The sequence below is a fragment of the Papio anubis genome, chromosome 12, assembly GCF_008728515.1.
Source record: "Papio anubis isolate 15944 chromosome 12, Panubis1.0, whole genome shotgun sequence".
NCBI classification, from domain to species: domain Eukaryota; kingdom Metazoa; phylum Chordata; class Mammalia; order Primates; family Cercopithecidae; genus Papio; species Papio anubis.
Window position 1 is genome coordinate 63015090 of NC_044987.1, and position 13136 is coordinate 63028225.

The window sequence follows — 13136 nt, forward strand, 5'->3', positions numbered from 1 at the left end:
CTCTTAATACTGTCTTTTGATAAACAGAAGTCCTTGATTTTAAGGGCTTCTAATTTAATCAGTTTTTTAAATGACTGATGCGGCCAGGCGTTGTGGCTCATGCCAGTAATCACAGCACTTTGGGAGGCTGAGGCGGGCAGATTACTTGAGATCAGAAGTTCGAGACCAGCCTGGCCAACATGGCAAAAGCCCATCCATACTAAAAATACAAAAATTAGCTGGGTGTGGTGGCACACACCTGTAGTCCCAGCTCCTTGGGAGGCTGAGGCAGGAGGATTGCTTGAGCCTGGGAGGTGAAGGTTGCAGTGAGCCAAGATAGTGCCACTGCACTCCAGCCTGGGCAGCAGAGCGAGACTCCATCTCAAAAAAAAAAAAAAAATTGATACTTTTTGCTTTTTGTTTCTTGTTTAAGAAATCCTTCCCTATCCCCAAGATATTTCCCTAAATTTTCTTCTGAATCTTTATTGTTTGTCTTTTCACATTTAGGGATATTATTTCAAATTAACTTTTGTATGTGATATGAAGTAGGCTGTCAAGGATCTTTTTTTTTCCCTCAAGTAAGGTGATCATTCAAGAATCTCTATTTTATATTTTTATTATCATTCAGGTCAAAAGTTTTCTAATTTTTATTGTGGCTCCTTTTTTGGCACATGGTTATCTAGTATATTGCTTGATTTTCAAACACTTGAGGACTTTTTTACTTATCTTTCTTTTACTGGTTTCTAGTTTAATTTCACTATGGTCAGAGAACATATGCTGTGTGGGTGTAGTCCTTTGAAACTTGTTGAGACTTGATTTATATGAAAAAAAACTAAGCAATTCAGTTAAAAGTCAGAGATTGTCAGATTGGATTAATGCCAAAACTCAATTATATGCTGTTTATAAGAGACACACTTTAAATATAAGAACACAAAAAAAGCTTAAAGGAAAAGGATGAGAAAAGATATGTTACAAAATAAAGCAGCAAAATGAAGCAGGGGTAGCTATATATTGATATAAATATAATATTTATATTAATATAAAATACGATTTAGGTCATGAAGTATTGACCTAAAGCAATTGCTAAGTGAAATAAAGCAAAGGTAGCTGTATGTTAATATAAATGTAATATTTACATTAATATAAAGTAAACTTTAGGTCAAGAAGTATTACTAGACCCCAAAAATAGATATTTCATAATGATAAGTAGATGAATTCAATTTAATATATAATAGCCCTTAATTTGGATACATCTAATGATATAGTCTAAAATAATATAAAGCAAATATTGACTAAACTAAAATGATACTAGACAAATTTTATAATCAAAGTTAGAGATTTTAATATACTTCTCTCAATAATAAGTCACCAATAGCATCCATAAGGATATAAAAAATTTAAAAACATGGTTAATAAGTTTGAATTCCTTGACACATATGGAACACTCTGCCTAACTCTAGAAAATACATTCTTTTTAGCACTTATATATCTCTTAAAATATTACTTCTGCTCCATTCTCTCCTCTCCTTCTGAGAATGTAATATTTATGTTAGATCTTTTAACTCTATTCCACATGTCTCTTATGCTCAGTTCTGTTCTTTTTTCTCTCTGTGTTTTGATTTGGTTATTTTCTATTGATCTATCTTTTAAGTTCTTTAATTCTGCATTCTACTGTAAGCATTCTGCTGTTTAACCCATCCAGTGGGTTCCTACTCTCAGACAATGTATTTTTCAATTCTAGAATATCCACTTTACTCTTTTATAGGTTCCAGTTCCCTGTCCAGAATTTCTATCTTTTATCTACTGTATCCATCTTTTCCTGTATTTCCCTTAACATAGCAATCGTAATTATTTTAAAGTCCTTGTCTGGTAATTCTTACATCTGGATCATTTATGGGACTGCTTATTTTTCCTCTTGATTATTAGTCATTTTTTTTGCCATTTATGTCTAGTAATTTATTTTTATGACATGCTGGACAGTGTGTATTTAAAAAAATAGAGGCTCCAGATGATTTTCTCTTCCATCAGGTAGTTTTCCCCCTTTCTTTCGTGGAGTATATTAAGGAACTGATCACCTCAAGCCAATCAGAGATCGAGCTGCATTTGAACTAGGTTGTAGTTTTAGTAAAACTTGGTGTAGCTTTCATTTGTCCCAGTTTCTCAGATATGTCCCTCCCTGACTTTTAAATGGAAAGCTGTTAGTTTCTTTCTCTTCAACCCTGAAAAACTATGAGAGATGCAGTTCTGCCACATCATAGGCTGTTTTCTTGGTGCCCCAGTGGAGATCTTCTACATGGGTCCAGTGCAATTTTCAGCTCTCACCTAAAATCATCAGTGTCTTCCAGGAAGAAAATGACTGACAATTGACAACTCATCTTAGAAAGGCTTTTTCTCTCTGACTTTTAGTTTATCTAGTCTAGTGGTTCTCACACTTTTTGTTCTTAGGACTCTTTACTCTTTTTTTTTTTTTTTTAAGATGGAGTCTCGCTTTTGTCACCCAGGCTGGAGTGCAATGGCACAATCTCGGCTCACTACAACCTCCACCTCCCAGGTTCAAGCAATTCTCCTCCTGCCTCAGCCTTCTGAGTAGCTGGGATTATAGGTGCCTGCCACTACACATGGCTAATTTTGTATTTTTAGTAGAGAAGGGATTTCACCATATTGGTCAGGCTGGTCTCAAACTCCTGACCTCAGGCGATCCACCCGCCTTGGCGTCCCAAAGTGCTGGGATTACAGGCATGAGCCACAACACCCAGCCAGGACCCTTTACTCTTAAAAACTATTTAAGACCTCAAAGAACATTTTGATAGGTGATAATACTGTTAATATTTAACCTATTAGAAATTAAAACAGAAAATTAAAAAATATTTATTAATTCATTTAAAATAACTATATCAGGCTGGGCACAGTGGCTCACACCTGTAATCCCAGCACTTTGGGAGGCCGGGGCGTGCAGATCACTTGAGGTCAGGAGTTCGAGACCAGGCTGGCCAACATAGCGAAACCCCATCTCTACTAAAAATACAAGAATTAGCCAGGCATGGTGGTAGGCACCTGTAATCCCAGCTATTCAGGAGGCTGAGGCAGGAGAATCACTTGAACCCGAGAGGCTGAGGTTGCAGTGAGCCAAGATCACATCACTGCACTCCAGCCTGGGTGACAGAGCAAGACTCCATCTCAAAAATAAAAATAAAAATAATAATAACTACATCAAACCCCTTAGATGTTTACACAAATAACATATTTTCTAAATTTTTCAAAATAAAAACAATTTTGAAAACACAATTTTCATAAAATGTATACAGCTTTTTCCAGATGTTGTGTTGGATCAGAATTGTTTTTCTCCTATGACCTACTATATCTTACTGGGAAGTGGAAGTCAGGTGATAACACTTTATTTAAAACATATAGATAAGTGTTTATTAACTTTGGCTGCATATTAGAATGACTTGGAGAGCCTACTTTAATGCCCAGGCAAACACCCCAGATCAATGAAATCAGTATCTCTAGGTTGGGGCCCAGATATCTGTATTTTTTAAGTTCCTGGCCAGGCATGGTAGCTCACGCCTGTAATCCTTACACTTTGGGAGGCAAAGGGCGGGCAGATCGCTTGAACCCAGGAGTTTGAAACCAGCTTGGGCAACATGGCAAAATCCCATCTCTAACAACAACAACAAAAAAATTTACTGGGTGTGGTGGTGCACGCCTGTGGTCCCAAAGCTATTCAGGAGGCTGAGGAGGGAGGATCACTTGAGCCTGGGAGGCAGAGGTTGCAGTGAGCTGAGATTCACCACTGCACTCCAGCCTGGCCGACACAACAAGACCCTGTCTCAAAATAAAATAAAGTAAAAAAGTTCCCCATGTGGTTACAGTATGTTACAAGGTTAAGAACCACAGCTACAAAATAAAAGGACAAGAACTCTGACTTGCCCATATGTTGTCTTCCCATCAGACATTTGTTACTGTGCACGGCATGATATGTCTGTCTCTGTCTGTCTGTCTTCCATCTCCCCCATTCCTTATTTTGTAGTTACTTCTCTCATTAACCAAACAGCTTTTTTTTTTTTTTTTTTTTTTTGGCAGTGTCTCACTCTGTTGCCCAGGCTGGAGTGTGGTAGAATGATCTTGGCTCACTGCAGTCTTGACCTCCTGGACTCAAGCGATCCTCCCATCTCAGCCTCCTGAGTAGCTGGGACCACAGGTGCACACCATCCCACCTGGCTAGTTTTACAATTTTTTTTTTTTTTTTTTTTTTGAGACGGAGTCTCACTCTGTCGCCCAGGCTGGAGTGTAGTGGCCGGATCTCAGCTCACTGCAAGCTCCGCCTCCCACGTTCCCGCCATTCTCCTGCCTCAGCCTCCCGAGTAGCTGGGACCACAGGCGCCCGCCACCTCGCCCGGCTAGTTTTTTGTATTTTTCAGTAGAGATGGGGTTTCACCGTGTTAGCCAGGATGGTCTCGATCTCCTGACCTTGTGATCCACCCGTCTCGGCCTCCCAAAGTGCTGGGATTACAGGCTTGAGCCACCGCGCCCGGCCTAGTTTCACAATTTTTTGTAAGATGAGGTCTCACTGTGTTGCCCAGGCTGCTCTCGAATTCCTGGGCTCAAGTGATCCTCCTCTTCGGCCTTCCAAAGTACTGGGATTATAGGTGTGAGCCACTGTGCCTGGCTCCCAACAGGTTTTGAGCCTTGTAGGCCAGCCCCTTTGTATGCCTCCCTGACTGTCATGCTTCCCTCTATTTGCTCTCTTTTTTTTTCTTCTTCATCCATTATTCCCTGCTTAGCTTATCCCATTCCTTAAACTGCTTTTAATTTAGTACTTGATCATAAATTTTCAGACTTGGTATATTAGTTTCTAAAGTATTTAGTCTTCATTTAGAAGCTACATAAACAGGAGTGGGCTATTTTTAGTTTTTTTTCAGGGAACAGAAACCAAGTGAAGATTGGCACTCTCATTGCCTCTCAAAGGAATAAAGGTGTTCTGTCCCTAGCTGAGGCCCTCCTGGCCTATCTTAGGCTGTGGAGAGGACCTCAGGCTTGCTATGGGATGCTTACCTCATTGGCTGAAGCTGGGGATAATAAGACTGCTTTCAAGCATCTTCTCTGGGATTCTGTTCAGGTAGGAGAGTTGGAGATCACTTATGCTGGTAGCTTGGATGAGACAGCAAGAAACCCTGTGTACATAATGTCTGTATGTACTTTCAAGTCTTTTACACTTTAGTGCTTTGGACTGCCTCATTGCGTGCTCCCTGCAGAGAAGTTGGTTATTTCTACTTATACATTGGTCCTCTCATGTCTTGGCTTCTGTTGGCAATGCCTCTGTTAGGTGTGGGCATGCTCATTGTCTTCCCACCTTGTACAGAGTTCTTTTCAAAGCCCACTTGCTCTACTCCCTGAGAGAATCATAGACACAGTCCCAGGGCTAGAGGAGACTCTGGAGAGCATTCAGGACAATACCCTTCTGAAGTACCAATCATTTTTCAGGTCTCTCTGACATGAGCTCTTCACATGCCTCCCATAACAGGGAACTCACTCTCTCCTGAGATCACCCCTTCACTGATAGTTTGGATTTGCATGGGAGAAAGTCCTGCCTCACACCGAATTAAGAACTGGTTTAGGAAGCACAGGGTCACACAGCCAGTTAAGTGACAGACCAGGGACAAGAACCAGATTTTCAGATTCCTGACCAGTGCTTTTTCTGTCACGTTGTGATGTCTTGAAGTCTAAGCAGAGACCCTGACTCTTGGTAAGAAGATGATTCATTAGCTAACCTGTTCCTGAAGAGATCAGGGAAGATTGCTGGAACTTGCTGCATGACCAGGAAAGTAAGCTGATGTGATAGAAAAGAATGCCTTCATCTGGGAACAAAAACATCTCAATTTGGGTTCTGGTTGACACTGTGGACCTTGAATAGGTTAATTTTCTTCTCTGAGCTTGCTTTCTTCTATATAAAATATGGAAAATAATCCTTACCCTTTCTCCTTCCTGGGAGAGTTGTAAAGCAGATAAGAAGTCTGAGTTCTGAAGCATCATACAGAGGTGTTGGAGAGTATTAATAGCAGTAAATGAACTCACATCCTTTTGGCTGCACAGGTTCGGGAGGCCTTGAGGAAAGCAGAGAAGGAGCTAGAATCACACAGCTCATGGTATGCTCCAGAGGCCCTTCAGAAGTGGCTGCAGCTGACACATGAGGTGGAGGTGCAATATTACAACATCAAGAAGCAAAATGCTGAGAAGCAGCTGCTGGTGGCCAAGGAGGGGGTGAGAACTGCCCTTCTATTGCCCTCTTTTCTCCTTTTTGCCCTTCTCCCTTTTACCTGCATATCTTCCTCTTCTCTCCCTCTCCCTGTTCCTCCCATTGGGTGAAGAGATATCCTGGTGGTGGGTTCTGTTTCTTTCCTAATGTTCAGCTCCTGACAGTGTCCTTAGGCTTCTGGAGGAGGGAATGAGGGTGTAGGGGCATTCCCGCCTGTCTTCTGGAAAAGATGAAATAACTGGAGGCAGGCAGAGGGAAATCTCTGCCAGCCTCAGGCTGCCATGGGGACAGAGGTCCTCCTGGGGCAAAAAGGCTATCAAGGACCCCTTTGCTTCTCCCCTTGCTTTCTCTATTTTGTCCCCTCCTTTTTCTTCTACCTTGCCTGCCTTTCTCTTTTTCCTCTTTCTCTTCCTTTTCCTTGTGCAGTCTAAGTTGGGCTAGGGGGAGTGGGCCCCAGCCATAGGGGAAGGCCTGTCTTATTTCTTCCAACCTTGAATCCCTGCTCTTTTTGAACTGGGGGCCTCATCTTTGCAGGCTGAGAAGATAAAAAAGAAGAGAAACACACTCTTTGGCACCTTCCATGTGGCCCACAGCTCTTCCCTGGATGATGTAGATCATAAAATTCTAACAGCTAAGTAAGTAACACCAGTTATCTACTTTGGCAATGTCCATATCATCCTCAGAATTTGAGGGCATACAGGGCCTCCAACACCAATTCCATTTCCTCATTGGTGGAGGGACAGCTCTGGTCTCCTCCTTCAGCCTTTATTTATCTCTCGCCTTGCTCTTAAATTTATGAGTTTATTGTGTGTTTTATTCACACATATTCTCAAAACTTGTTCCTCTGAGAAGAGGCTTCATTCCTATTGGGGTTCACACCAAGTCCATGCCTGCCGTTCTCTTTCCTCTGTCTTCAGGCAAGCACTGAGCGAGGTGACAGCAGCATTGCGGGAGCGCCTGCACCGCTGGCAACAGATCGAGATCCTCTGTGGCTTCCAGATTGTCAATAACCCTGGCATCCACTCACTGGTGGCTGCCCTCAACATAGACCCCAGCTGGATGGGCAGTACACGCCCCAACCCTGCCCACTTCATCATGACTGACGACGTGGATGACATGGATGAGGAGATTGTGTCTCCCTTGTCCATGCAGTGTAGGTGACCTCTTTGGGGGGATGAAGGAAGGAGCTTTTGATGCACAGGTTGAGAAGTCTGTGGCCTCTGTTGTGCTTAAACAGCAGATGGGGCAGATACCCAGGAAGATAGTTCAACTCATGACCTTGGTCAATAAAGCACAGTTTGCTCAGGTTATTTCTTTATAGTTGTCCTTTTGGTGTTCTTTCCTTGTTGTATGCTCTGTATGCCCCTTTGGGTCTATTATGCTAAGTGTGAGTCCCTTCAGTCTTTTTCACTTTATTGTTCCTAACTACCATTCTATCTACCTTTATAAAAAATAATGCCCTTTAGTGAATTTCAATGTAAAAATGGCATTCATTTTGACTATTTATTGAACTTATTTATTTTGATTTTTGTTCATTATTCTTAATTGCTAAAGTAGATGAATGGAATGATGTTTCTCTTTGTCTTTTTGTGAGAGGCCCTATAAAGCAGTAGTCCCTTAAAGTGATATAGTCCTAAATCCTCTAAGTTGGAAAGGCATTCTTGCCCAGGAGGGATCTCCTGCACAAGCATGTCTGACTTTCCACCTGGACTCTTGGATCCCACCCTCTCTTCCTCTGTCCTGGGTCTTCCCTCTCCCTTTTCTCCCCTGCAAGTGATGAGAGTTGAGTAGAGCAGAACCAAATGGAATAACACTGGACTTCTTCAGTGAATGAAGGGAGTTTTCCCTTACTGGCCCACAACTGAATTTTTCTTTGGATCAGATGCTATTTTAAGTAAGTAGAATAGCCCTTATGGTAAAGCTATTGCCCTAGGCCCATATTCTGCCAGTACGGGGGAGGGCAGAAGTCTGGGGCAGGGTTAGGGGCTTACTTTCACATTCTTCAATAAGGCTGGATTCCCACTCCAGACAGAATTTATTTGTAATTTTGTCAATAATACTTTGCCCCTGGCCAAGCCTCTTGGTTCTTCTGATCTGATAACTTGTTAGGCCTTTAATCAAAGGCTTAACAAGGACAGGATCACTGACAGGCAGAGCTTGATCCTGACTTGTTGATCTGAAGTCTTCTGTGTTCTCCAGGCTGGGAGGGACCTTAATTAGCTCTGAGCTACCCAATCCCTGCCCCCAGTCCTTCCTTTATTACATTGATGGCAGGCCAAAGCCCTCCATAAATCAGATTCTATTCTCCTTTTTGGCCTGGCTATTGACCCTAGATGCTGCCTGGCTGATGGGGCGTAGGTTCAGTGACCGCTCTCTCTGCTCTACATCCGCCGGCTCAGATGATCAGTCCCTCTGGAAATACCCTGGTTTGAGGAGCCCCTTTGGGGCATTTTGTTTTTCCAACTTTTGGGACTAAATCAACACTCCTACCCCATGGGTCCCTTCTCCTGCCTGCTTCATGCCCCTGCCTGTTCCCTCTATCCCCTCAGCACTGTCCCTACTAACTACAGGGAGGAGTTCGGGGGTAAGAAGAATCAGCCTGCTTGGCAAGAGCTGGTTAGAGAACACCCCTGGTAATGGAAGCCTTAGGCTTCTCCCTTTAGCTCAGCTATGCAGATAACCTGGTAGCCCTTCTTCCAGCTGGGCTGGGAGGGAAAGAGGGAAGGAAAAATCATCCCTTTCTTTTCTCTTTTTCTTGTTTCTCCCTTTTCTTCCCAGTTTCCCCCTTCTTTCTCCCCCTTCCCCTCCTATTCCAGACTTCGTCATCCTCTTCAGCCTCTCTTTCATACCTTGAAAGCTACCAGCATAGAACTCTCCTGAACTCTCTATCACTATGGAACTATGCTCTCTCCCTGATGGCCCTTCCAAGGCTTCTCTCACCCTTGTAAGAGGCCCTTTCTCTCATCTTTAGGGAGAAAGCAGAGAAGCCTATCTATCAGGGTAGGGGAGAAAGAAGAAAGGTCTGTACTCTCTTTTAGCTGGGAGTGAGCCCAAGGGGGGGATGCACTAGCATATTCCTAAGTTACTTGGTGCCCATGTGTCCCTTCACTGGGCATGGTGGCCATTATCTCCAGGACCCTGATTTGCAGCCTGATCCAAGAGCTGGTTCTTTGTTGTTTATGTGCTTATTGGAAAGTGAAAAAGAGTGAACATTAGCATAAAAAGCATCCATAGTCCCACCATATTTGAGCACCTTCTCTGTCACTCTTTTGTCTGTGAAACTTTTTATGTGGTTAAGATAATGATAGCCACTACCATTTATTGAGTGCCATAACCTGAAACAGGTGCCTTAAAGACATTATTGTGAAGTCTCAGAAGAACCCTGCAGGATTTTAGAAATTAGGAGTTAAAATGGGGAAGTCAGCTGCTCAAGGTCACAACTAGAAGTGAAAGTCCTGGTTTCAAACTCTAGTGTTTGGTATTCCAAAGCTCAAGGCTAGTACATATAATTCTGTATCCTTTTTCCCCCTGAACATTTTAATAGGCATTTTTCCTATTTTCTTAAAGTCTTTTTATAAGCATCATTTTTAATAGCTCTATAGTATCCCAGAAACTGGATATATTATCATTTTCCCATTGTTCATTCTTTATGTTTACTTTCATACAGCTATTAATAAAAAGTAAACAATTATGTTTACTTCTCATTCAATTATTAATGGTGAACATGTTTATGTATAAGTCCTTGTCTATGCTGTGAATTATTTCCTGAGGTTGGCTTTCTGAAAAGGCTGGTTCTTAGTACTCTCCCGGACCTTGTCCCAAGCCCCTATCCTACCCTTCCTTGCCTGTGTCTACTCACTAACTGCCTTGCCACTTCCCTTTATAGTGACATTGGCCATAGGTCTCCTTCTATTGGAATTGCCACTAAAACTGACCCGGGCACCTCATCTTCAATTTCCCAGCCTTTTAGGACCCCTGGTGGGAGGTTTCTGGGAGGAGGTGCCCCATCCTCCCAATTGGCATTAGAGGCCCAGGGTGGTCTCCAGCAAGCATTTATTCATGGGCACCTCTTTACCTGCCAGCCCAAAGTGGGCTGGCCCCTCCTGACACTTTCTTCATTCTTCTTGCAGCCCCTAGCCTGCAGAGCAGTGTTCGGCAGCGCCTGACGGAGCCACAGCATGGCCTGGGATCTCAGAGGTTGGTAGAGGGCGAGGCTGGCCACTTCTTGACAAGCCGGGTGTCTCTGCGGCGAATGCGCAGCCTTTCATCTGGACAGTCTTTCAGTTCTGAAGGCTACGGGACGAGCTCTCCATCTGCCTCTGCTGCTGCTTCTTGCTCCTCTTCTACCACCACCATCACCACTACCACCACCACCACCACCACCATCACCACCGTCCATGTCCACCCTGTTTATTACCACCACAGCACTTCCTATTTCCTCCAGACGGAGCCCTACCCTGACACACCCCCTTCTGACAGCACCGCTGTGATGCCTGGGCATTCAGAGAGCTTGGGGTATCAGCTGTCTCTCTTCTCTTTCTTCCCTTCCTTCCCTTTCTGCTGCTTTTACCTTGGTTTCTGCCTGCCAGCTGCTGCTTGATCAACTCAGGGGGTGTGTGCAGTGGGGAATCTTCTTCTTATCCTGTTTGTTCCCAGCTCTGGGATTCCTTTTTAAGGTCAGCCTACTTTCTCCCCTTCTGTGTTTGGGGTTTGCTGACTCTAAAAATGAGTAACGACTTTCTTCCCTCATGACCCTATAGCACTTTTGCCTAAACTATGCACTTTCACATTAGTTCTCACTTGGGCCCTCACTTCCTTCACTCCTTCAACAAGCATTTACTAATGCCTACTCTGTGCCAGGCTCTGCCGGGCATAGGGGTTCACTGGTGATAAGACACAATCCCCGCCATCAAGAACTACAATCTTGTTTGAGAGAGATATATAAATAATTATGGGGAAATTTATTAAGTGCTATGGGGGTGTTGAGGAAGGAGTGACTAACAGTGTGTACCTGGGTGGAATGCTTCACCAAAGAGATGAATTTGTGCTAACATCCTGTGTGAAGGGAAAGGAGAAAGAGTATTCTAGGCAGAGGAAACACTGTGTGCAGAGACATGGAGATTCAAGAGAATACGGTATATTTGTGGTTAGAACACTGGATATGTGTTGGTGGGAAGGAGAAACAGCTGAGGCTAAAATGATGAAGGCTCTGAAAGGAAAGGGTTTTGGCCTTTAGGAGATGGAAAAGGCTTTAGGAGATGGAAAACTACAAAAGGGTTTCTAAGAGAATATGAATCAGTCACATTTGCATTTTAGAAATAACAGTTTAGTGGCTGTGTGAAGGAAGGAAGCGGAAGACTACAGGAATTTGGAACACATTCCAGTAGACCACTAGGGGAGGTAATGAGACCTTGGGATAAAAAGACATGATGAATTTGGTAACTGGCTACAGTGGTGAAGGAAAGGGAGGATCTAGTATGACACTCAGGTTTATAGCTTGAGTGACTGAATGGGCATAGCATCCTTCATGAAATTAGGGAACCAAGACAGGGGACATAGGTTTTGGGGTTTTGGACAAGAAGAGTTTATAGGTGGGGCAGGAATTAAAATATACATTTTTAGAATAGTAAGTTCAGGTTCTAAAAGGGTAATTCCCTCCAGGTCTCACAGCTAGTTGAGAGCAGAGACAGATTAGAACTTGGCTTTCCATTCCAGAATACTCCGTTGGGTATTTTTGTCTTTTTACAAGGTCTCAAAAAGTATACTGGAAAATAATTGGTGAAAGTTTTTTCTTCCACAGCTTTGTCTGGCAGCTGCAGGGACTTTTCTTGCTAATACCTAAGATGGTAGACTAGGATCAGAGGTAGTAGCCTTGACCTTGCCTGGAACAAGCTTAGGAGACACTCAGAAAGTCCTTCCCCTCTGGAAGTACTTCTCATCTCTGAAGTGGTGACCACAGCCCAGTCCTGGCCTCTGGGCGGCAGTCTGTTTACTCTGTTGCTTTTTTTTAGTTCTATCTCACTCTGGATACCCATTTATTCAACTCTGCCCCTTAAACCTCTGGATAGTTATGCTCGAGGGCTGTTCCTTTCTCTTGCACAAAGGGATTGCCCTTACTAGGATTATTACTCAGCAGAGCCACTCATATCCATTCTCATTCTCATTTTCATCCAAAAGCCTAGGAAGGGAGACTGCTCCTTCCAATACAGATGGAGAGGATCAAATTGGGTTGGGGAAACTAGGGGATGCTGTGAATTCCATGCTCTAAGGTTTAAGCTGAGGGCAGTGGGGAGGAAGGGCGGAGAGGTACCTGTATCCACCTGGCCTGTTCACTACTTAATTTTCTTTTGCACCATGCACCAGAGGATCATCTCTAAAGGCAAACAGGCTCTCTAGTAAGGTCAGTAGCTTGGGATGGGAGTCCGAGGCAGCCCAGCCTTTGGGGAGGGACCCCTGGCCTGATTGTTCTCAGTGATTCAGGGAGGGAAGGTGAGCCTGCCTCATGCTGGGCCTTTTCCCTCCTATATCTCCCTGGGCTTCCTCCCAGGTTCTTATCTTGCTTTGGCAGTCTAAACTTTTAGTTGATGAGGGAGGCATAGAAGGACAGGAATCAGGCTGGGTGCAGTGGCTCACGCCTGTAATCCTAGCACTTTGGAAGGCCAAGAGGGGAGGACTGTTTAAGCCCAGGAGTTTCAGACCAGCCTTGGAAACAAAGTGAGACCCTGTCTCTACAAAATAAAAAATTTAGTTGGGCATGGTGGCAGATGCCTGTGGTCCCAGCTACACGGGAGGCTCAGGCAGAAGGATCACTTGAGCCTGGGAGGTCGAGGCTGCAGTGAGCCAAGATCACGCCGTTGCACTCCAGCCTGGGTGACAGAGCAAGACCCTGTCAATAAGTAAA

General features: G+C 43.7%; 1 protein-coding gene across 4 annotated transcripts in view; it reads left to right on the forward strand.

Moving 5' to 3' along the window:
* The window catches only part of STIM1 (stromal interaction molecule 1), a 217127-nt gene that overhangs the window by 200017 nt on the left and 3974 nt on the right, over positions 1 to 13136 (forward strand). Inside the window, exons 8-12 of one of the 4 annotated variants that reach the window (XM_009186797.3) lie at positions 6073 to 6240; positions 6770 to 6870; positions 7153 to 7388; positions 8569 to 8661; positions 10366 to 10432. In XM_009186797.3, the coding sequence (XP_009185061.1) occupies positions 6073 to 6240; positions 6770 to 6870; positions 7153 to 7388; positions 8569 to 8661; positions 10366 to 10432 (665 nt within the window). Of the gene's footprint in view, positions 1 to 6072; positions 6241 to 6769; positions 6871 to 7152; positions 7389 to 8568; positions 8662 to 10365; positions 10751 to 12598; positions 12636 to 13136 lie in introns of all 4 variants that reach the window. The other 3 variants (XM_009186800.3, XM_003910339.4, XM_003910338.4) reach the window with 3 other exon arrangements.